This window comes from Aethalodelphis obliquidens, unplaced genomic scaffold, assembly GCF_003676395.1.
Source record: "Aethalodelphis obliquidens isolate GAN/ISIS:26980383/991018 unplaced genomic scaffold, ASM367639v1 scaffold54, whole genome shotgun sequence".
Taxonomy (NCBI): Eukaryota; Metazoa; Chordata; class Mammalia; order Artiodactyla; family Delphinidae; genus Aethalodelphis; species Aethalodelphis obliquidens.
In genome coordinates, this window is record NW_020837998.1 from 891,093 (window position 1) to 915,236 (window position 24,144).

General features: G+C 36.1%; 1 protein-coding gene across 1 annotated transcript in view; it reads left to right on the forward strand.

Moving 5' to 3' along the window:
• Positions 1-24,144, forward strand: part of DACH2 (dachshund family transcription factor 2) — a 644,364-nt gene that overhangs the window by 392,440 nt on the left and 227,780 nt on the right. Inside the window, exon 4 of the mRNA XM_027086062.1 lies at positions 6,475-6,606. Coding sequence (XP_026941863.1) covers positions 6,475-6,606 — 132 coding nt within the window. The remainder of the gene's footprint in view (positions 1-6,474; positions 6,607-24,144) is intronic.

The window sequence follows — 24,144 nt, forward strand, 5'->3', positions numbered from 1 at the left end:
GCTGTTGGATTCTGTTTGCTAGTATTTTGTTGAGGATTTTTCATCTATGTTCATCCGTCATATTGGCCTGTAGTTTGTTTGTGACATCCTTGTCTGGTTTCGGTATCAGGGTGATGGTGACCTCGTAGAATGAGTTTGGGAGTGTCCCTCCTTCTGCTATATTTTGGAAGAGTTTGAGAAGGATAGGTGTTAGCTCTACTCTAAATGTTTGATATAATTCGCCTGTGAAGCCATCTGGTCCTGGGCTTTTGCTTGTTGGAAGATTTTTAATCACAGTTTCAATTTCACTGCTTGTGATTTGTCTACTCATATTTTCTATTTCTTCCTGATTCAGTCTTGGCAGGTTGTGCATTTCCAAGAATATTTCCATTTCTTCCAGGTTGTCCATTTTATTGGCATAGAGTTGATTTTAGTAATCGCTCATGATCTTTTGTATTTCTGCAGTGTCAGTTGTTACTTCTCCTTTTTCATTTCTATTGATTTGTCCCTTTTTTTCTTGATGAGTGTGGCTAACGGTTTATCAATTTTGTTTATCTTCTCAAAGAACCAGCTTTTAGTTTTATTGGTCTTTGTTATCGTTTCCTTCATTTCTTTTTCATTTATTTCTGATCTGACCTTTATGCTTTCTTTCCTTCTTCTAACTTTGGGGGTTCTTGTTCTTCTTTCTCTAATTGCTTTAGGTGCAAGGTTAGGTTTTTTATTCGATATGTTTCCTGTTTCATGAGGTGGGATTGTATTGCTATAAACGTCTCTCTTAGAACTGCTTTTGCTGCATCCCATAGGTTTTGGGTCGTTGTGTCTCCATTGTCCTTTGTTTCTAGGTATTTTTTTATTTCCTCTTTGATTTCTTCAGTGATCACTTCGTTATTAAGTAGTGTATGGTTTAGCCTCCATATGTTTGTATTTTTTACAGATCTTTTCCTGGAATTGATATCTAGTCTCATAGCATTGTGGTCAGAAAAGATACTTGATACAAGTTCAATTTTCTTAAATTTACCAAGGCTTGATTTGTGACCCAAGATATGATCTATCCTGGAGAATGTTCCATAAGCACTTGAGAAAAATGTGTATTCTGTTGTTTTTGGATGGAATGTCCTATAAATATCAATTAAGTCCATCTTGTTTAATGTATCATTTATAGCTTGTGTTTCCTTGTTTATTTTCATTTTGGATGATCTGTCCATTGGTGAAAGTGGGGTGTTAAAGTCCCCTACTATGAATGTATTACTGTTGATTTCCCCGTTTATGGCTGTTAGTATTTGCCTTATGTATTCAGGTGCTCCTATGTTAGGTGCATAAATATTTACAATTGTTATATCGTCTTCTTGGATCAATCCCTTGATCATTACGTAGTGTCCTTCTTTGTCAATTCTAATAGTTTTTATTTTAAAGTGTATTTTGTCTGATATGAGAATTACTATGCCAGCTTTCTTTTGGTTTCCATTTGCATGGAATATCTTTTTCCATCCCCTCACTTTCAGTCTGTATGTGTCTCTAGGTCTGAAGTGGGTCTCTTGTAGACAGCATATATATGGTTCTTGTTTTTATATCCATTCAGCCAGTCTGTATGGGACTCTCTGTGCTTCCTGGTCTTGATTAACTATTTCCTTTCCCATAATAAGGAAGTTTTCAACTATAATCTCATCATATATTTTCTCAGTCCCTTTCTTTTTCTCTTCTTCTTCTGGAACCCCTATAATTCTAATGTTGGTGCATTTAATGTTGTCCCAGAAGTCTCTGAGACTGTCCTCAGTTCTTTTCATTCTTTTTCCTTTATTCTGCTCTGCAGTAGTTATTTCCACTATTTTATCTTCCAGGTCACTTATCCATTCTTCTGCCTCAGTTATTCTGGTATTGATCCCTTCTAGAGTGTTTTCATTTTCATTTATTTTGTTGTTCATCATTGCTTGTTTCATCTTTAGTTCTTCTAGGTCCTTGTTAAATGTTTCTTGCATTTTCTCTATTCTATTTCCATGAATTGGATCATCTTTATTATCATTATTCTGAATTCTTTTTCAGGTAGACTGCCTATTTCCTCTTCATTTGTTAGGTCTGGTGGGTTTTTATCTTGCTCCTTCATCTGCTGTGTGTTTTACTATCTTCTCATTTTGCTTATCTTACTTGTTTGGGGTCTCCTTTTTGCAGCCTGCAGTTTCATAGTTCCCGTTTTTTTGGTGTCCATCCCCAGGGGCTAAAGTTGTTTCAGTGGATTGTGTAGGCTTCCTGGTGGAGGGGACTAGTGCCTGTGTTCTGGTGGATGAGGCTGGATCTTGTCTTTCTGGTGGGTACGTCCACGTCTGGTAGTGTGTTTTGGGGTATCTGTGGACTTATCATGATTTTAGGCAGCCTCTCTGCTAATGGGTGTGGTTGTGTTCCTGTCTTGCTAGTTGTTTGGCATAGGGTGTCCAGCACTGTAGCTTGCTGGTCGTTGAGTGAAGCTGGGTGTTGGTTTTGAGATGGAGATCTCTGGGAGATTTTTGCCATTTGATATTACGTACAGATAGGAGGTCTCTTGTGGACCAGTGTCCTGAAGATAGCTCTCCCACCTCAGAGGCACAGCACTGACTCCTGTCTGCAGCACCAAGTGCCTTCCATTCTCATGGCTCAGAATAAATGGGAGAAAAAGGAGAAAGAAAGAAAAAGGATAAAATAAAATAAAATAAGGTAAAATAAAATAAAGTTATTAAAAGAAAAAAGTAATTTTTAAGAATTTTTTTTTTTTAAAAATTAACAAGCAAACAAAACAACACCAAAAAACGGACGGATAGAATCCTAGGACAAATGGTGAAAGCAAAGGTATACAGAGAAAATGTCACACAGAAGCTTACACATGCACACTCACAAAAAGAGGAAAAGAGGAAAAAATAATAAATAGTGCTCTCAAAGTCCACCTCCTCAATTTGGGATGATTCGTTGTCTATTTAGGTATTCAACAGATGCAGGGTACATCAAGTTAATTGTGGAGATTTAATCCGCTGCTCCTGAGGCTGCTGGGAGAGATTTCCCTTTCTCTTCTTAGTTCTCACAGGTCCCAGGGCTCAGCTTTGGATTTGGCCCCGCCTCTGCGTGTAGGTCACCGGAGGGCGTCTATTCTTTGCTCAGACAGGACGGGGTTAAAGGAGCCGCTGATTCGTGGTCTCTGGCTCACTCAGGCTGGGTGGAGGGAAGGGTACGGAGTGTGGGGTGAGCCTGTGGCAGCAGAGGCCGGCGTGACGTTGCACCCGCCTGAGGCGCACCATGCGTTCTCCCAGGGAAGTTGTCCCTGGATCCCGGGTCCCTGGCAGTGGCGGGCTGCACAGGCTCCCCAGAAGGGAGGTGTGGAGGGTGACCTTTGCTCGCACACAGGTTTCTTGTTGGTGGCAGCAGCAGCCTTAGCATCTCATACCCATCTCTGTTGTCCTCACTGTTAGCCACGGCTCGCGCCCGTCTCTGGAGCTCCTTTAAGCTGTGCTCTAAATCCTCTCTCCACGCTCACCAGGAAACAAAGAGGGAAGAAAATGTCTCTTGCCTCTTTGGCAGTTCCAGACTTTTTCCCGGACTCCGTCCCGGCTAGCCGTGGTGCAATAACCCATTCAGGCTGTGTTCAGGCCGCCAGTTCTCTCCCTGCACTCCAACTGAAGCCCGAGCCTCAGCTCCCAGCCCCCGCCCCCCGTCCCGGCGGGTGAGCAGACAAGCCTTTCAGGCTGGTGAGTGCAGGTTGGCACCGATCCTCTGTGCGGGAATCTCTCCACTTTTCCCTCTGCACCTGTGGCTGTGCTCTCTTCCGCGGCTCCAAAGGTCCCCCCCTCCGCCACCCACAGTCTCTGCCCATGAAGGGGCTTCTAGTGTGTGGAAACCTTTCCTCCTTCACGGCTCTCTCCCACTGGTGCTGTTCCCGTCCCTATTCTTTTGTCTCTGTTTATTTTGCCCTACCCAGGTACGTGGGGAGTTTCTTGCCTTTTGGGAGGTCTGAGGTCTTCTGCCAGCTTTTAGTAGGTGTTCTGTAGGAGTTGTTCCATGTGTAGATGTATTTCTGATGTATCTTTGGGGAGGAAGGTGATCTCCGTGTCTTACTCTTCTGCCATCTTCCCCCCTCCCCTTTTTTTAAAAACAATTCTCTTTTAACATTTTATGAAACAAGCAGGCAAATGGAAAATAATTTGGAAGATGTTGGTATAGGTTCAATAGGATGTTTCTTTCTTGCTTTTAATCTTTTAACATTAGATATAATTGGAACATTTGAAGAGATTATTAGACTTTCAAAGACATTTAAAATGCCTTTTATGCATTTTCAGAAGCGTCTACAGGAAAATAAACAGTTGCTTGGCAACCTGGAATTTTGTTCTAAACTGCTTTTCTTTTTTGGAGGGATATTATTAATGCAACACTTCGTTAATTTAATTAAATGCTATTTTTAAAATATAAAACCATGTTGCAGTGAACTGACCCACCATTTCATTTAATTGTAAACCTCAAGATTTGATTACTCATAGTTCTCCTTTAGTTAATTTACTTATTCACAGTTTTGACAGAAAAGCTTTCAAACTAATATGAAGAGATAGGCACAGTATAACCAATTAGGAAACTATAAAATTGCCTTAATTTTTGTTCAATCACTGCTGCAAATCCAAATTCACATTTTTCCCCTTGTAAATTTTTCTACGCAGCATGGATTTTTTTCCCCACTGCACTTCTAGGTTAAGGACTATAGATCACATAAATTTATAAGTCTAATGCTTGTTTACTAGTGAGAAAGGAGTCCAAGAAAAATTTTGCTTTAGAGCATGCATGGATAACATCTATACAAAACCAGAAGTATGACAAAACTATACAGTACAAAGTAAATCTAGTCAGAATTATTGCTTCATAAAGGACTGTAAAGACCACTTAGTCCAACCCTTTCATTTTTCATATTGAGTAATCTGAATCCTTGAGAAGTTATATGACATGATTTTTCCCTTGTTCTGGTCAGTGACTTATAATGCCTCTCTTCAAACCCATTTAGAGAGTTTTAAAGAAATTAAAATCAAGATTAAGAAGGTGGGATTTAGTGGACAAAGCACTAAGGGTACATGTCAGGAGACACGAGTTCTCATCCTAGCTCTACTGTCTGTGTTGTATTAAGTCCCTCACTTTTCCTCTCTAGGATTCAGTTTTTCATTTGTAAAATGGAAGGGTTGGTTTAGATATTCATTAAAGTTCTTGTGACTCTTAAGAACTATTTTCACCACTCTAAGTCTGAGTAATATTCCATTGTATATATGTACCACATCTTCTTTATCCATTCATCTGTTGATGGACATTTAGGTTGCTTCCATGTTCTGGGTATTGTAAATAGTGCTGCAGTGAACATTGGGGTGTGTGTGTCTTTTTGAATTATGGTTTTCTCAGGGTATATCCCAGTAATGGGATTGCTGGGTCATATGGTAGTTCTATTTTTACTTTTTTACGGAACCTCCACTCTTTTGCAGCAACCAATACATGCCTTCTTTTCTTTGATTTGCATTTGCAGGGGAGAATGATTTCACTGAATTCTAAAATACTGTTTTAAATCTGCCAGAGTTTTTTTTCTTTTTCTTTTTGGCCCGTGGTACCAGTGCACCAGTAGATGGTTAGGGATTTCGATACTATTTAAAAATAATTTAGTTGAATTCACTATACATTTTGAAGGGCATTGGTGGAGTACAGATTGATCTATTTTTAGTACCAATTTCCGGTTATATTTCTATGGTTTTGCTGGATATAGACTTCCTAGGAGGAAGAATTTAAAACTTATGCACTCATATTTTATCTTTGGGTTTTTTATTCCTACCTCTTTGTACCATTATATAGAGTTTTAAAAATTGCCTTATATTAATACAAAAGAATGTAATTATACTACAAGGGCTGGCACACTTTCAGAGGTGGCCTGCCATGTTTTCATTTATTTGGTCCCTCAGTATATAAGAAGGAGGTCAGTAAAAAGGTATAAAGACAACTTTGTGTTTCCTCCCCTTAATTCTTCTTTCTAAGGTAACTCTCATAAGGAAGGTAGCCCATTCTTTAGTAGAAGTGCTAGCAAGGATATTCACTAGAAAGTTGTTCCTTCTAGCATTTCAGAGTGCTTCCTCTGACAATGTTGTTTTAGATGGATTTTAGTGCATGGTGAGCTCTGTCTAAAACAACTGTCCAGAGCTCTTAATAGACACCAGAACACATTAGCAAGAGTTTTGAAATTTCTCAGACAATTTTCACATTATGCTGTTTGTTTTCTCTGTGCTGTTTTCAATTGGGAATCAGACCCATATTTAATGCTTTTTCAGATGTTCAAACTGTCCATTGTAAGAAGTTATTAGAGGAGTTGAAAATTACTTTGTTAAAGAATATTATTCATAAATTAGACTTGGGTTTACTTTTGGCTTGTGCTGTGCAGCATAGGCCTGTTAAAGAAATGTATACAGTCTTCATTTACATTAAGAAATGGCCCCTGTTTTAAAAGAATGGTTATGGTTTTAGGTATAACAGCTGCAACAATGGCTGAGGCGATGAAGCTGCAGAAGATGAAGCTTATGGCTATGAACACTCTTCAGGGAAATGGAAGCCAAAATGGGACCGAATCAGAGCCTGATGATCTTAATTCTAATACAGGTGAGTGTCTTCAGGAATCCAAAGCAGGTGACTCTCATTGCTTTATTCTGGGAAGGGAGAGAGGAGGGCTGAGAGAATAATATGTATACTTTGATTATCAGCAGTTAGTACAAAAGGAGGCTTAACCCTACCTCTAATTTGTACATTGAAATTAGAAAACTATTATGGGTCAGAATCCCATTTCAGGAAACATTGATTTATCTCTATTGTTTTGTTGTGGTGGGGTTAAATTCTAATTTTTATAGTGCTAACTATTGCACCTTTTGATTGCTAAAAGCTGCCTCCTTCAATTTCACCTCAGGCTTCTTAATTTTTCTCTAAATAATTTGCCACTGAAATGCAGTTCTGAGAATCCACCTTTGCTTCAAGCTGGAGTACCACCTCCTTAGATAAGTGAGGGTGCTGGGAGACTTGAGGAATTATTGGCAGGGGCTAAAGATGTAGAACAAGAAGAAAAAAAGAAAAAGAGATGGAAAAAGGGGAGAAAAGAGAAAGATGCCTGTGGAATAGAATGTCCCCTCCTTTCTTAGTAACTGTTTTTTTTTCCTTGACCCTGTGATAACTGTACCTTGACTTGATCATAAGATCACCCCTGAGATCTCTTTTGGAAGTAGGTGGGATTATAACTATCAACATACATGAATGGATAAATAAATAAATAAAATATAATTTTAGTGGGGAATAATAAGGGGCAACCTAGGATGGTCTTAGGAGCCACAGGCTTCCAATCTGCGTTTGCAGTTAAATTCAATATAATGTGATAGGTAAATAAGTAGCAGCCTTTTCTCTCTTCTTTTCAGCTTCTAGAATTTCAAGCATGGTAAGTCTTTATTTTGGAGGGAAAAGGAGAGAGGAATTAAAAAGGGACATTATTGAGTTAAATCAGTATGATAGACTCATTTAAAGCTGAAGTTTTCATGGTGAATTATAGAGTGAGAATGGTCTTCAACCAGTGCTCACAATGGGGAATAAATGGAAACATGCTCAGTTTTACATTGTATAAGTTTGAGGTGTACAAAGTGTTGATTTGATACACTTATACATTACAATATGATTATCACAACCATGTTAACTAACACCTCTATCATGTCATAATTATCATTTCTTTTGTGTAGTGAGAAATTTTAAGATTGTATCTCTTAGCAACTGTCAAGTATTTAATGGAGTATCATTAACGCTAATAACAATGTTGTACATTACATCCCCCAAATTTATTCATCTTCTATCTCTCATGTTAACTCATTTATTTCTTACCAAATTTTTGGAAAAAAGGGAAATTTTAATATTCCAATTTTTGCAGATTGGGAAACAGAGGAACAGAGTGTTTTGGCTTTGCCCATAATCGCAAAGCTAGTAAGTGGCAGAGCTAAGTTTCAATCCCATATATGGTTAAGTCCAAAATGTTTAATCTTTTCACATTCTTCCTCCACTTCAATGTTGTTTTGCAACAGGAATTTTTTTTAATTTATGTTCATTTTTGACTGTGTTATGTCTTCATTGCTATGCATGGGCTTTCTCTAGTTGTGGTGAGCGGGGGCTACTCTTCAGTGCGGTGTGCAGGTTTCTCATTGCGGTGTCTTCTCTTGTTGTGTAGCACTGGCTCTAGGCACGTGGGCTTCAGTAGTTGTGGCACACTGGCTCAGTAGTTGTGGCTCATGGGCTCTAGAGCATAGACTCAGTAGTTGTGGCACATGGCCTTAGTTGCTCCACAGCAGATGGGATCTTCCTGGACCAGGGCTTGAACCCATGTTCCCTGCATTGGCATAAGGATTCTTAACCACTGGACCACCAGGGAAACCCAGGAATTTTATTTTATTTAACCTCTGGAATAAAGTTGTTTTTACGATGAGGATACAGTAATAAACTTATGATCAATTTCCTAGTCTTAACGCCTCTCTTAACTGATACTGGCTTTAAAATTTTTTGGTGTCTCGGAAGTGACCAACATTTTACAGGAAGCCACTTGCAAATAAAAAGAATTTTTTGTACCAATAAAAATTAGTAGGATCTCAAGGAATAACTTCTGTCATGTTTTTCTCAGGTATACCAATTTCTGAAAAAGACTTTCAATAAAACTTCTGTTGTTCCTTTATAACAAGACAACAAAAAATATTTTGAGAGCTATACTGGTTACCTCATTTCTAACTTAGTAAATGGTTAATTTTCCTGGTTAACTATAAGCTGACTTAACTCCAGGTATCCATCTTTGTGAAAAAAGAAAGTAGTAGGTTTCGATCTATGTATGTTATACTTGATGTTTTAGAAATGGAATTAGAGTAGTCACTGTGCTTGACTTTAAATGTAAATGGATTAAACTCACCAATTAAAATGCACTGAATGGATGAATGGATAAAAAAATAAGATCCAGCAATATGATTTGGTCGAAAGTGAAGTGATGGAAAAAGATACACCATGCAAATGGTAACCAAAATAAAGTGAAAGTGGCTATAGTTATATCAGAAAAAATGGACTTTAAGTCTTAAACTATTTTTAGAAATGAAGGTCATTATATAATTATAAAAGGGTCAATTCAATAGGAAGATATAACATTTATAAATATATGTGTACCCAGTAGCAGAACACTTAAATGTATAAAGAAAACATTGACAGATCTGAAGGCAGAAATTGACAGCAATACAATAATAGTAGGGGGATTCAATATCCCACTTACAATAATGGACACAACATCCAGACAGAAAAGCAATAAAGAAAAATCTTACTTGGACAACACTATAAACCAAATGGACATAACAGAAACTTACAGAAATTTCTACCTAACAGCAGAAGAATACACATTCTTTTCAAGCACACATAGAACATTTTTCTGGATATATCCCATGTTAGGTCACAAACCAAGTCTTGACAAATTTATGAAGATTAAAATTATACCAAGTATCTTTTCCAACCACAGTGAAATAAAACTAGAAATCAATGACAGCAAGAAAATGGGAAAATTTATAAATATGTGGAAAATAAGCAATACTCTCTTGAGCAACCATTGAGGAAAATCAAGAGAGGAAATCAAAAGAACATTTAAAAAGTATCTGGAGAGAAATAAAAATGAAAATAAAATATACCGAAACTATGGAATGCAGAAAAGTAGTACTAAGAGGGAAGTTTATATTTAAAAAATACAAAGTATCAAATAAACAATCTAATTTTACACCTCAAGGAACTTGAAAAAGAACAAACCAAGTCAAAAGTTAGCAGAAGGAAATAATAAATAAGTTTAAATAAATAAATAATAAATCAAGTGGAGGATAAGAAAGCAATAGAAAAAAAATCAACACAACTAAGGTTGGTTTTTTTTGAAAAGATAAAATCAACAAAACCTTAATTAGACAAAGATAAAAGAGAGAAGACTTAGATAAATAAAATCAGGAATAAAAGAGCAGGCGTTTAAATAGTACCTCAGTAATATAAAGGATCACACAGGACTAATAAGCACAATTATACATGAACAGACTGGATAACCTAGAGGAAGCTGATAAATTCCTAGAAATATACAACCTACCAAAACTCAATCAAGAAGAAATAGAAACATGGATAAATCAATTACTATTAACAAAGTTGAATCAGTAATCAAAAACCTCCCAACCAAAAAAACAAAAACAAGAAACAAAAAAGCCACCACCACCACCAACAACAACCCAGCTCCAGATGGTTTCTCTGTTGAATTTTACCAATGTCTAAAAAATTAACTCCAATCTTTTTCAAACTCTTCCAAAAATTGAATGGGAGGGAGTACTCCCAAACTCATTTTACAAGACCAGCATTACACTGATAATAATTCCAGATAAAGACGCTACAAGAAAAAAAATTAAAGGTCAATATTACTGATGAGTATAGAGGCATAAATTCTCAATAAAATACTAGCAAACCAATTTTAACAGCACATTAAAAGGATCATACACCATGACCAAGAGGGATTTATCCCTGGGATGCAATGTTGGTTTAACATATGCAAATAATCAGTGTGATACAAAAAATTTAAATGAAAGAATAAAACCACACGATTATCTTAATGGGCAAAGAAAAAGCACTTGACAAAGTTCAACATACATTTATGATTAAAACTCAACGAAAAGGTGTAAAAGAAAATTAACTCACAGCTTATAGACCATATATGAAAAGCCCACAGCTAACATCATAATCAATGGAGAAAAACATAAAGCTTTCCCTTTGTACCTTTCTGGTACAAAACAAGGATGCCCACTCTCAACACCTGCTCAACATATTACTGGAAATCCTAGCCAGAGAAATCAGGTAAGTAAAAAGAATAAAAAGCACCCAAATCTGAAAGGAAGAAGTAAAGTTATTTCTATTTGCAGATGGCATGATCATATATGTAGAAAACTCAACAACGACCATAAAACAATTAGAACTAAAAAATGAATTCAGTAAAGATGCAGTATACAAAATCAATACAATATGTTAAGATGGCAGAGTAGGAGGACACTGAGCTCACTTGCCCTCACGAGCACATCAAAAATACAACTACATGGGGAGCAGCTCTTTCTGAATATGAGCTGGAGATTGGCAGAATGGCTTTTCTGCAACCAGGGCTGTAAAGAGAGATCCATGCAGAGTCTGGCAGGAAGGGAGGAGAAGTGATCTGGTTGGGTCCCACATCCCTAGCTGGGGACCCAGAAAAGGAGGAGGATATCATGGGCTCTGGGATCCTCTCTGGGGAGTGAAGGGTATGAGCCACATATTAGGCACCCCAGCCATGGGGTCTGACAAAGGAAGATGAGCTCCCTTAGCTTGTTTGAAAACCAGTGAGGCTTACTGGAGATCTATAAGAAACCAAGACTGCTCTTGAAGAGCCCATGCACAAGCTTGCTTACTCCTGGTCACAGTGTGATGACAACAGATTGAAAAGTGTCTGGGGCTCTGGCTGGCTTGCCAGGACAACCCCAGTATGCCCGAGCCTGCACCAGGCTCTTACTCCAGTCTCTTTTGCCATTGCTAATGAGAGAGTGCACACTTGGAAGGAATGACGCTGGCTTGGACCCTGGCCCTGTCTCTGACAAGGGTGGAAGCAGCCATTGCTAGCAAGTGTGTTCTTGCCCCTTTTGTGGGGAACAAAATTGGTTCCAGGGTGGAGACCGCCATTCCCAGTGGACTGAAACCATCTCAGTAGTGTGGCACCAAAACCTCTGATTACAACCCAGTCTCTATCTAAGGTGCACATGGTGAGGAAAAAGTTAAGCCAGCACAGAAGTGCAGCACCAAGCCCTCGGGACCCAGTCATCACCCCAATCTAGAAAGAGACTAACAACAAAACCTGGAGACAAAAAAATTCTACCTCAGGGCTCATGCTACAGGCCCCTTGGTCCCTGCCCCAGCCCCAGCCCTTAAAGTGGTAATGGCCACTGAGCCTAGGAGAAGCCCTGGCTCACACCTGGCTCTGGCTCTAGCCTTTCCAAATCCAGTCTTACCAACCAAGGTGGTGGCTGGACATCCAAGGGGAAGACAAAGCCTGTGCTCACTTCAGATCCAGCTCTCTGACCAAAGCCACAGGGCACACACAGACTACATAGGGGTGCTCCCACACAAGGACATGCCTTAAAGATCAGGATAGGTACTGTTTCACATAATTTCATAGAGACACAGAAAGTTAAACAAAATAAGACATAGGAATATGTTTCAAATGAAAGAAAAAGAAAAAAAAACCTGAAAAACTCTAATGAAACAGAGATAATTTACCTGATAAACAGTTCAAAGCAACAGTAATAAGAATACTAACTGAACTTGAGAAAAGAATAGATGAACACAGTGAGAATTTTAACAAAGAACTAGAAAATATTAAAAAATAACCAGTCAGAGCTGAAGAATACAATAACTGAAATAAAAAATACACTAGAAGGAAATAATAACAGATTAGGTGATACAGAAGAAGACATAAGTGATCTGGAAGATAGAATAACAGAAATCACCCAATCAGAAGGGCAAAAAGAAAAACAAATTTTAAAGTATAAGGATTGTTTAAGGGACCTTTGGGGCAACATCAAGAGTACTAATATTCACATTATAGGAGTTCCAGAAGGAAAAGAGAGAGTGAAAGGGGTTGGAAATATATTTCATTAAATTATGGCTGAAAATTTCCCACATCTGAAGAAGGAAACAGATATTCAGCTACGGGAACCTCAGAGTTCTCAAACAAGATGACCCCAAAGAGACCCACAGCAAGACATATCATAATTAAAATGGCAGAAGTTAGATAAAGAGAGAATAGTAAAGGCAGCAAGAGAAAAACAGAGTCGCATACAAGGGAACTCCTATAAGTCTATCAACTGATTTTTCAGCAGAAACTTTGCAGGCCAAAAGGGAGTGACATGATATAGTTAAAGTGCTGAAAAGGAAAAAAATTCAACCTAGGACACTCTATCCAGGAAGGTTATCATTCAGAATTGAAGGAAACCTAAAGAACTTCTCCAACAACCAAAAACTAAAAGAGCTAATCAATACTAAACCAACCTTATAAGAAGTATTAAAGGGTCTTCTTTAGGAGAAAACATAAGGGCTACAGTATGAAACAAGAAATTATAGGAAAGGAAAAATCCCACAGGTTAAGGCAAATATATAGTGAAGGCTGTGAATCAACAACTTAAATAAGCTAGTGCAAATGTTAAAAGACAAAAATTGTAAAATTGATTAACAGTTAAGGGATAGGCATGAATATGTAAAATATGACATCAAAAACACAAAAGTGGATGGGGGAGCAAAAAATATAGCTCTTCTAGAATGTGTTTGAACAGAAATATCAGATTAAACAAGTAAATATAGTTAGAGGTCAATGTATATGACCTCCATGGTAACCACAAATCAAAAGCCTACAATAGATACACAAAAACTACAGAGAAAGGAACACAAGCATCACACTAAAGGAAATCATCAAACTACAAAGGAAGAGACTAAAAGAAGAAGAAAAGAACAGAGAAGAACTACAAAAATGACCAGAAAACAAGTTAAAAAAATGCCAATAACTACATGCCTATCAGTAGTCACTTTATATGTCAATGGACTAATTGCTCCAATCAAAAGACACAGGGTGGCTGATTGGATAAACAAAACAAGATCCATCTATATGCTGCCTAAAACAGACTCGTTTCAGAGGTAAAGACATGCACAAACTGAAAGTGAGGGGGTGGAAAAAGATATTCCATGCCAATGGAAATGAAAAGAAAGCTGGGGTAGCAATATGCATATCAGACAAAGTAGACTTTAAAACGTAGTCTATAGCAAAAGACAAAGAATTGCATTAGTAATGATACATATATCAATACAAGAAGAGGATATAACATTCATAAACATATATGTACCTAATATAGGAGCACCTAAATATACAAAGGAAATATTAACAGAAATAAAGGGAGAAATTGACAATAACACAATAATAGTCAGGGACTTTAACACCCCACTGGTATCAGTGGACAAATCATCCTGACAGAAAATCAGTAAGTCAACAGTGACCTTAAATGAAACATTTGATCAGTTGGACTTAATAGATTTCTTTGGGACATTCCATCCAAAACCAGCAATATACATATTATTTTAAAGAGCACATTAAACATTCTCCAGAATAGATCACATGATAGGTCACAAAACAAGTCTCAACAAATATAAGAGCATAGAAATTATATCAAGCATCTTTTCTGACAACAACAGTATGAAATATAAATCAATTAGAGGGAGAAAAATGGGAAAAAACACAAACAAGTGGAGTCTAAACAATATGCTACTAAAAAAAAACAATGTGCCAATGAAGAAATCAAAGAGGAAATCAGAATATACCTTGAGACAAATGAAAATGAAAGCATAGCTTTTTGAAATCTATGCGGTGTACAAAAGCAGTTGTAAGAGGGAAGCTTATAGCAATATAGGCTTACTTAAGGAAACAAAAAGCTCAAAAAGAAAAACAAGATAACCTACCACCTAAAGGCATTAGAAAAAGAAAAACAAAGCCCAAATTCAACAGAAGAAAGGAAATAATAAAGATCACAGAGGAAATAAATAAAATAGAGTCCAAGAAAACAACAGAAAAGGGGAAGCTTTTTGAAATGATAAAATTGATAAGTGTTTAGACTCATTAAGAAAAAAAATTGAGAGAATACTAATAAACAAAATAGGACATGAAGGAGGAGAAATAGCACAGAGATACAGACAATCAGAAGATGATACTATGAGAAATTACATGCCAACAAACTGGACAATTTAGAAGAAACAATAAATTCCTAGAAACATACAAACTTCCAAGCTTGAATGAGGAAGAAATTGAAAATCTAAACAATTACTAGTACTGAAATTGAATCCATAATTAAAAAACTGCTAGCATACAAAAGTCCAAGACTGGACAGATTCACAGGGGAATTCTACAGATCATATAAAGAAGGGTTAATACCTATCCTCAAACTATTCCAAAAAATGAAGAGAAGGGAACACTCCTAAATTCATTCTATGAGACCACCATTACCCTGATACCAAATCAGAAATAGACACTATTAAAAAAAAGAGAGAAAGAATTACAGACCAATATTTCAGACTACTGTAGATGCAAAAACTCTTAACAATGTACTAGAAAACTGAATTCCACCATATATTAAAAGCATCATACACTGTGATAAAATGGAATTTATTCCAGAGATGCAAGCATGGTACAATATCCACAGATCAATCAATGTGATACACCACATTAACAAAACGAAGGCTAAAAGTCATATGATCATCTCACCAGATGCAGAAAAGCATTTGGCAATATTCAACATCCATTCATGATTAAAACTCTCAATAAAGTTGGTATAGAGGGGACATATCTCAACATATTAAAGGCCATTAATGAAAAACTCATAGCTAACATCATATTTAATTGTGAAAAGCTGAAAGCTTTTCATCTAAAATCAGGAAAAATAGGAGGATGACCACTATCACCACTTCTATTTAACATAGTAGTATAAGTCCTAGCCACAGCAATCAGGCAAAAAAAAGAGAAATAAAATTCATCCAAATTAGAAGGATGGAAGTAAAACTGTCACTATTTACAGATGACATGATACTTTACACAGAATACCCTAAAGCCTATACCAAAAAGCTAGTAGAACTAAGAATTGAATTCATTTTAGTTGCAGGATACATAATATACAGAAAATTGTTACTTTTCTATACACTAATAATGAACTATCAGAAAGAGAAAGCAAGAAAACAATCCAGTTTAAAATTGCATCAAAAACGAATAGGGCTTCCCTGGTGGCACAGTGGTTGAGAGTCCGCCTGCCGATTCAGGGAACATGGGTTCGTGACCCGGTCCAGGAAGATCCCACATGCCGCGGAGTGGCTGGGCCCGTGAGCCATGACCGCTGAGCCTGCGTGTCTGGAGCCTGCATGTCCAGAGCCTGTGCTCCACAACGGGAGAGGCCACAACAGTGAGAGGCCCGCATACTGCAAAACAAAACAAAACAAAACAAAATGAATAAAATACCCAGGAATAAACTTGACCAAAGAGGTGAAAGACCTATACTCTGAAAACTATAGTACATTGATGAAGAAATTTGAAAATGCTACAAAGAAATAGAAGGATAGCTTATTCTTTTGTATTAGAAGAATTAAAATTCTTAAAATGCTCATACTACCCAAAGCAATCTACAGATTTGATGCAACCCCTATCAAAATACCCATGACATTTTTCACAGAACTAGAACAACTAATCTTAAAATTTATATGGAACAACAAAAGACTCCTAATTGCCAAAGCAATCTTGAGAAAAATAACAAAGCTGGAGATATCACATTCTCTGACTTCAGACAATACTACACAGCTACAGTAATACAAACAGCATGGTTCTGGCACCAAAAACAGACACATAGATCAATGGGATAGAATAGAGAGCTCAGAAATAAATCCACATACCTATAGTCAATTAATCTATGACAGAGGAGGCAAAAATGTACAATGGAGAAAGGAATATCTCTTCAGTAAATGGTGCTGAGAAAACTGGAGAGCTACTTGTAAAGGTATGAGATTAGAACATTTCCTCACACTATATAAAAAAAAACAATTTATTAAAGATCAAAATGTAAGACCTGAAACCATAAAACTAGAAAATAATATAGTCAAAACACACTTTGAAATAAATTATAGGAATATTATTTTGAATCTGTTTCCTAAGGCAAAAGAAATGAAAGCAAAAATAAACAAATGTGACTTAAACTTAAAAACCTCTGCACTGAAAAGGAAACAACTGACAAAATGAAAAGACGACCTACTGAATGGGTGAAAATATCTGCAAATGTTATGATTAATATGGGGTTAATATCCAATATATATAAACAGCTCATATAAGTCAATAACAACAACAACAACAACAAAATCCAACCCAATCAAAAAATGAGCAGAAGACCTGAATAGATATTTTTCCAAAGAAGACATGCAGATGGCCATCAGGCACATTAAAAGATGCTCAACATCACTAATTGTCAGAGAAATGCAAATCAAAACTACAGTGAGGGCTTCCCTGGTGGCGCAGTGGTTGAGAGTTCGCCTGCCGATGCAGGGGACATGGGTTCGTGCCCCGGTCCGGGAACATCCCACATGCTGCAGAGTGGCTAGGCCCATGAGCCATGGCCACTGAGACTGCGCGTCCAGAGCCTGTGCTCCGCAATGGGAGAGGCCACAACAGTGAGAGGCCTGCGTACCAAAAAAAAAAAAAAAACCTACAGTGAGATATTACCTCACATCTGTTAGAATGGCTATCATGAAAAAGAACACAAGTAACAAATATTGGTGGGGATGCAGAGAAAATGGAACCCTTGAACACTGTTGGTGGGAATGTAAATTGTGAGTAAACTAAAAATAAATCTACCATATGATCCAGCAATTCCACTCCTGGGTATATATCTGAAGATAAAAAAAACACTCATTCAAAAAGATACGTGCACCCTAATGTTCATAGTAGCATCATTTACAATAACCAGTATATGGAAGCAACCCAGGTGTCCATCAACAGATAAATGGATAAAGAAGATGTGGGATACATATACAAGGAATATTATTCAGACTTTTTTAAAAAAAATGAAATTCTGTCATATGCAACAACATGCTTGGGCCTAGAAAATATTATGCTTAGTGAAATAAGTCAGACAGAAAGACAAATACTATATGATATCACTTACATGTGGAATCTAAAAAATACAGAAAACTAGTGAATACAACAAAAAAGAAAGAGACTCACAGATATAGAGAACAAGCTAGTGGTTACCAGTGGGGAATGGGAAAAGGAGAGGGGCAAGATAGGGTTATAGGATTAAGAGATACAAATTACTATGTATAAAATAGATAAGATACAATGTGTGTAATGTACAGCATGGAATATAGTCAGTATTTTATAATTACTTTAAATGAAGTATAATCTATGAAAATATTGAATCACTAAGCTGTATGTCTGAAACCAATATAATATTGTAAATCAACTATAATTCAGTATAAAAAGGAAAAAAATTGATATACAAAAATTAGCTGTGTTTCTATACACACACAATAAAGTATCCAAAAATAAATTAAAGAAACAATCATTTACAATAGCAAAAAAAAGAATAAGGACTTCCCTGGCGGTCAAGTGGTTAAGACTCTGAGCTTCCACTGCAGGGGGCACAGGTTCAATCCCTGGTCAGGGAACTAAGATCCCTCATGCCATGCAGTGCAGCCAAAAAAAAATTAAATACTTAGGAATAAACTTATTGATTAGGGTAAAAGACTTGTACACTTAAAATTACAATACAGTGAAAGAAATTAAAGACACAGATAAGTGGGAAAATACCCCATGTTCATGGATTAGAAGAATTAGTATTGTTTAAATGTTCATACTAACCAGTGTGATCAGCAAATTCAATTGCAATCCTTATGAAAATTCCAATGTCATTTTTCATGGACATAGAACAAACAATCCTAAAATTTTTATGGGACCACAAAATACCCTGAATAGCCAAAGTGGTCTTGGGAAAGAAGAAGAAATCTGGAGACACCACACTGCCTGATTTCAGAATATACTGCCAAGCTATAATTATCAAAACAGCACAGTAATGGCATAAAACACACACATATACCAAGGAAAAGAATGGAAAGACCAGAAATAAATCTATGCATTTATAGTCAACTGATCTGTGACACAGATGCCAAGAACACACAAATGGGGAATGAATAGTGTCTTTAATAGATGGTGTTGGGAGAAGTTATCCATATGAAATTAATAAAATTGAATTCTTATCTTGCACCATATACAAAAATTAACTTCAGATGGATAAACTCTGAAATGTAAGACCTTTAAAAGTAAAACTACTAGAAGAAAACATAGGAAAAAGTACTTCGTGATGCTGATTTGGGAGATGATTTTTTGAGTATGACACCAAGAACAAAAGCAACAAAAGCAAAAATAGACAAATGGGATTTCATAAACCTAAAAAGCTTCTGCACAGCAAAAGAAGCAGTCAACAGAGTGAAAAGCCAGTCTATGAAGTGGGAGAAAATATTTTCAAACTATATATCTGATGAGGGAGCTGAAATCCAAAATATATAAGGACCTCAAGCAATTCAATAGCCATAACACCCCTCCCCCATAATGGGCAATGGATGTGAATAAGCACTTCTCTAATAAAGAAATACAAATGACCAACAGGTATTTAAAATTATGCTCTACTTCAGTAATCATTATGGAAATGCAAAACAAAACCATGAAATATTACCTCACACCTGTTAGAATTGCTACTATCAGAAAGACAAAAAGATAATATGTATTGGCAAGAATGTGGAAAGAAGAGAACCCTTGTACACTGCTGGTTGGAATGTAAATTTGTACAACCATTATAGAAAATGGCATGGAGGTTTTTCAAAAAATTAAAAATAGAACTTGTTTATAATCTAGCAATCCCATTTCTGGGTATATTTTTAAAGGCAATGAAATCAGGATCTCAAAATGATGTCTGCACTCCCATATTCATTGCAGCATTATTCACAATAGCCAAGATATGGAAACAACTAAAATGTCTCTCCAAAGATGAATGGATAAAGAATTTTGTATATATATACAAAATGAAATATTATTCAGCCTTTAAAAAAAAAACACAAATCCCTCCATTTGCAAAAGCATGGATGAACCTGTAAGACATGCTGAGTGAAAGAAGCCAGATGCAGAAAGACAAATACTACATGATCTCATTCATACGTTGGATTATAAAGTAGTCTAACTCATGGAAGAAGAGAGTAGAGTGATGGTTATCAGGGGCTGGGGGTGGGGGAAATGGGGAGATCTTGGTCAAGGTGTACAAAGTTTCAGTTTTACAAGATGAAAAATTTGGAGATCTAATGTATAGCTATGTGACTACAGTTAACAATTCTAAATTGTATATTTGAAATTTGCTAGGTATTCTCACCACAAAAAGTGAAAAAAATAAATAAAATCCTAACTATACATGGTGATGGATATGTTAATTTACTTGATTATAGTGATTATTTCACAATGTATATGTATATCAAATCAAGTGTATATCTTAAATATATACAATTTTTATTTGTCAATTATACTTCATTAAATGGAAGAAAGTTTGGATAAATGAAATCTGTGTTCACTGGAAAATAATAAGCTCAGTTTCAAAGTGATCATTTACAAATGGAAATTCATATCAAGAATGTTAGATATGAAAATTTTTGATAATCCATGTACTAGTATATCTTTGATGTCCCTTGGGTATCGTATTACAAGATTTAAACTGGTTGTATTCTTTAACTTGTTTGAGGTAAAAGACTGGGCTTGATTTCTCTTTTTGAAAAATTTCCATGGTTATAACCTTTGGTTTATTTTAATGTATTCCAAGAAAGGAAAGAAGCAGGTAGACAGTGAAAAGGAAGACATCAGTTAACAGCATTTAAGTCTGATTACTGTTAATGGACATGGTCTTTCTGAATGTTTTGGTTCAAGCATTAATGGGAAATCAGATATTCAAACCAAAAAAAAAAAAACTGGAGCAACACAAAGGCTCTATTTACAAGATAGGTACTAGATCCAATCAGGCAAAGAAAAATCAGTTAATGCAGTTATAATATTCAATTAAATTGTGAGGTATCATATGAGGAAAAAAACATATTGAATGTTTTATATAATTTGTATATTCACCTAGAATCTGAGCATTAAATTATGATCTAATGCGATTATGAATTCCAGTGGTATGGTTGAAGTGACTAGCAAATGATAGACATTCCTAAATGTCCAGTATGTGAATAAAATAAGCCATGTAGCTAGTGACCATTAATTGCCACTCCATAAGGGATTATAGTAATTCTTGAATAGTTTTTTAACTAAATTCAATTTTCATCCACAATGTACAATATTCCAACAATGAAAAAAAGCAATACATTGACACTGTGAGGAGAAAAGAAAAATTACTGACTTTCATATGTTTATGATCTAGGAGAAGAAACATTAAAGTGAATCAATGAATAAATGACCATACTCTGAGAAGATATGTGATAAAAGCAATGAGAGGAACAAAGAACTGTGAGAATATAGAGAAAGAAGAAAATTCTTCTGAATAAGAGAATCAGGAAGGAATTCAAGCTTAGGATGTGACATTTGAACTCTTCTTTGAAGGATGTCAAATTGAAAATGAGAAAAATGGATAGATTTAAATTATGTGTTAAGGAGACTGTATGAGTGATTCCCCAGGGCAGTCATTTTCAAATAGTGGTTCTCAGAGCCTTGGCTTATCTCTAAGAGTTGGGTAAGAGTTGACTTTTTGCTTGAGGAAATATTATGTTTGATAACCAGAAAGTTTTAATTAATTGCATTCTTAGGTTAACTATAAAGCACCTGTTGTTTACATTTTTATTGGCAAGTATTTCTCAAATTAAATTTTAGAGATCTAAGTGACTTGAAATAAAGTACAGTCCCCTCATACTACAGATGATGCTTGGAGGATGAGAAATTGGCTTATTTGTGGTCACACAGATAGGTAATGAAAGAGCTGGCAGTGATCTTTTTGCTATAACATTATGCTTCTGATATTTGAACTGATTTACCAGAATAGTCTAAGGTATATAATAAAACTTATTTCCTTTATATTGAGTCTTAATCAATCAATAAGCCTGGAGATGGAGATGCAGCTGATAAAGGAGACTGTCCCTAATTTAGACTGACCGAAGTTCTATTTACATGGTCAGCCGTAAGGTCAGACTTGACCTGACCTCAGGATCTACTGTGGGCATTACTATTTTGACTCTATTTCTGACAGGTTTTCTTTCTTTGTATTATCTTCTTTCTCATAAATTAAGTGTGGTATAGAACAGAAGTGTTTATAGTTCTGAAACTGGGTCCAATTAATTAAGGCTTAAAATATGCTAAACCCACAAATATTCCAAATGATGAAAAATGATTTAGAATTTTCTATCATTTTAAAAATTATAGCTCAATGATTTATATCTCAGCTCTTAAATCAATCTGAGTGAATGTTTTAATTTTTCCCTCATGGGCAACATTTGTTTTTATAAGGCAAAATTGTAAATAGAAATGAATAATCTCTCTTAATCCCATCTATCTGTGGCCGTGTGAGCATTTTACCTTAGGGGAAGATGTTTAGCTCCCATAAGCCATTTTCACAACCATCTATATAATCAGAAAACTCAAGAAAGGAGGAGAATTCTTTTCATTTCAGAAGGAACATGCTCTATTTTAAACATCATATTGTGGCACAATTGCCATTCAATTTCATCCTTGTTACTAGTTGCTAAATCCCTGAAAGTATGATAGCTGTAAAAATATATCAAATAGTCAATGAAAATTTTGTATTGGTGTTAATATGTTTACAATTTTGTCATTTAAAAAATAATTATATTTTAGTTTGCACATTTCTCATAACTTTACTTTTTCTTTTATTTTTTATTTTTTTTTTTTGCGGTACACGGGCCTCTCACTGCTGTGGCCTCTCCCATTGCGGAGCACAGGCTCCGGATGCACAGGCTCAGCGGCCATGGCTCACGGGCCTAGCTGCTCCGCAGCATGTGGGATCTTCCCGGACCGGGACACGAACCCGTGTCCCCTGCATCGGCAGGCGGACATCTCAACCACTGAGCCACCAGGGAAGCCCTCTCATAACTTCTTATTCCAACCCCCATTACATGCTTGACTCTTGTCATTTAACTTTTGTTTATGATAAATTTTATCAAAATAAGGAGTGAAACATCACCTTTTCCATACTTAACAGGAAAATGTGCAGAATGTAACATTTTCCTCCAGGGTATGTGATCAACCATTGCCTATTTTGTTCTTCAGATAACCAACAAGGGTAGTCACAGAGCACGTGCTCCATGACCCAAGGTAATTTTCAAATCTATTGACATATCCTGAAATAAGCAGGACAGGAAGCCTGTATTTAGTTGAGATATTTGAATGTGAGTAAACAGGAATTTTCCTTCTATGAATTCTTATATCACCTTCTGTTTGGTTAAAATTGATATTCTTGGATGATTCTGTAATAATAGAGCCAAAATAATATGAAGTTACAGTTCATAACACTAGACTTTAAAAGGAAAAGTAAACATAGATGTTAGAGGATCCTTAGGCAAGAACAACATTTTCTCTTTTGAAGACCTATAGTTTCTTTGATTCAAGGTTTTGTTTAATAGCTTCTATAATGTCTGCACCACGACTCTGCATCAAGAGTTCAGCATGAATAACAACATGTTCGTGTTTCATTTAGCTCCAAATGAGAAATTCTGTCTTTTATTGTTTTAGGAAATTAGTCTGTGTACTATTGCTCCTGGAGCTTTATAATTAATCACACTAAAGGTTATGGCTGTGGAGAGTTTGTGGGAAATAGATGCTTGAATGATTATAATTGTAGCTGTCAAATCAGAAATATAGTTAAACAGCAGCAGGTCCTTCTTTTTTTTTTTTTTACTGTAACAAAGATTTCAAGCGTTTCCCATTTACCTGTAGAAAAAAATGGAGTATTTTAAAACTGCATTGCTTATTTCAGGAATTTTGCACAGTGACTTCCTCTGGAGAATTCAAGATGATTTTCATGTAAATCTTTATCTTCTGAGTCCCTGCTTGCTCTGACTTTTGTGTTGGTTTAGCTTCTGAGCAGATGTTAAGTATTTTACCTTTAGAAAATATAGTTTATAGTGGAAAGAATCAACATACATGTGGTTGATTAACTTGCAAAGTAGAATTAGAAAATCCTAAGGTTACCTTTTTTGCTTTATTTTATCCAAACACCTCATTGGATATGGAGCAAGATGTTTCTAGATAATCAAGTGAGGCATGCTTGTTTTCATTAGATCCTGACACTAAGAACTGTTTTTAGATGGCTTTTCTCATAGAACTCTAAACTTTTAGCACACTATCCATCTTTCTTCCATGCCTATGGCCCCTTAAAAAGGATGTAAACAAGGAGAGCTCATATTTTTAAAGACCCTTCTACAAATTTATTCCAGGAATAAGCAACTCTCACTATTGGAGAATTATGATATCTACTCTTAATAATTCATGTAGTG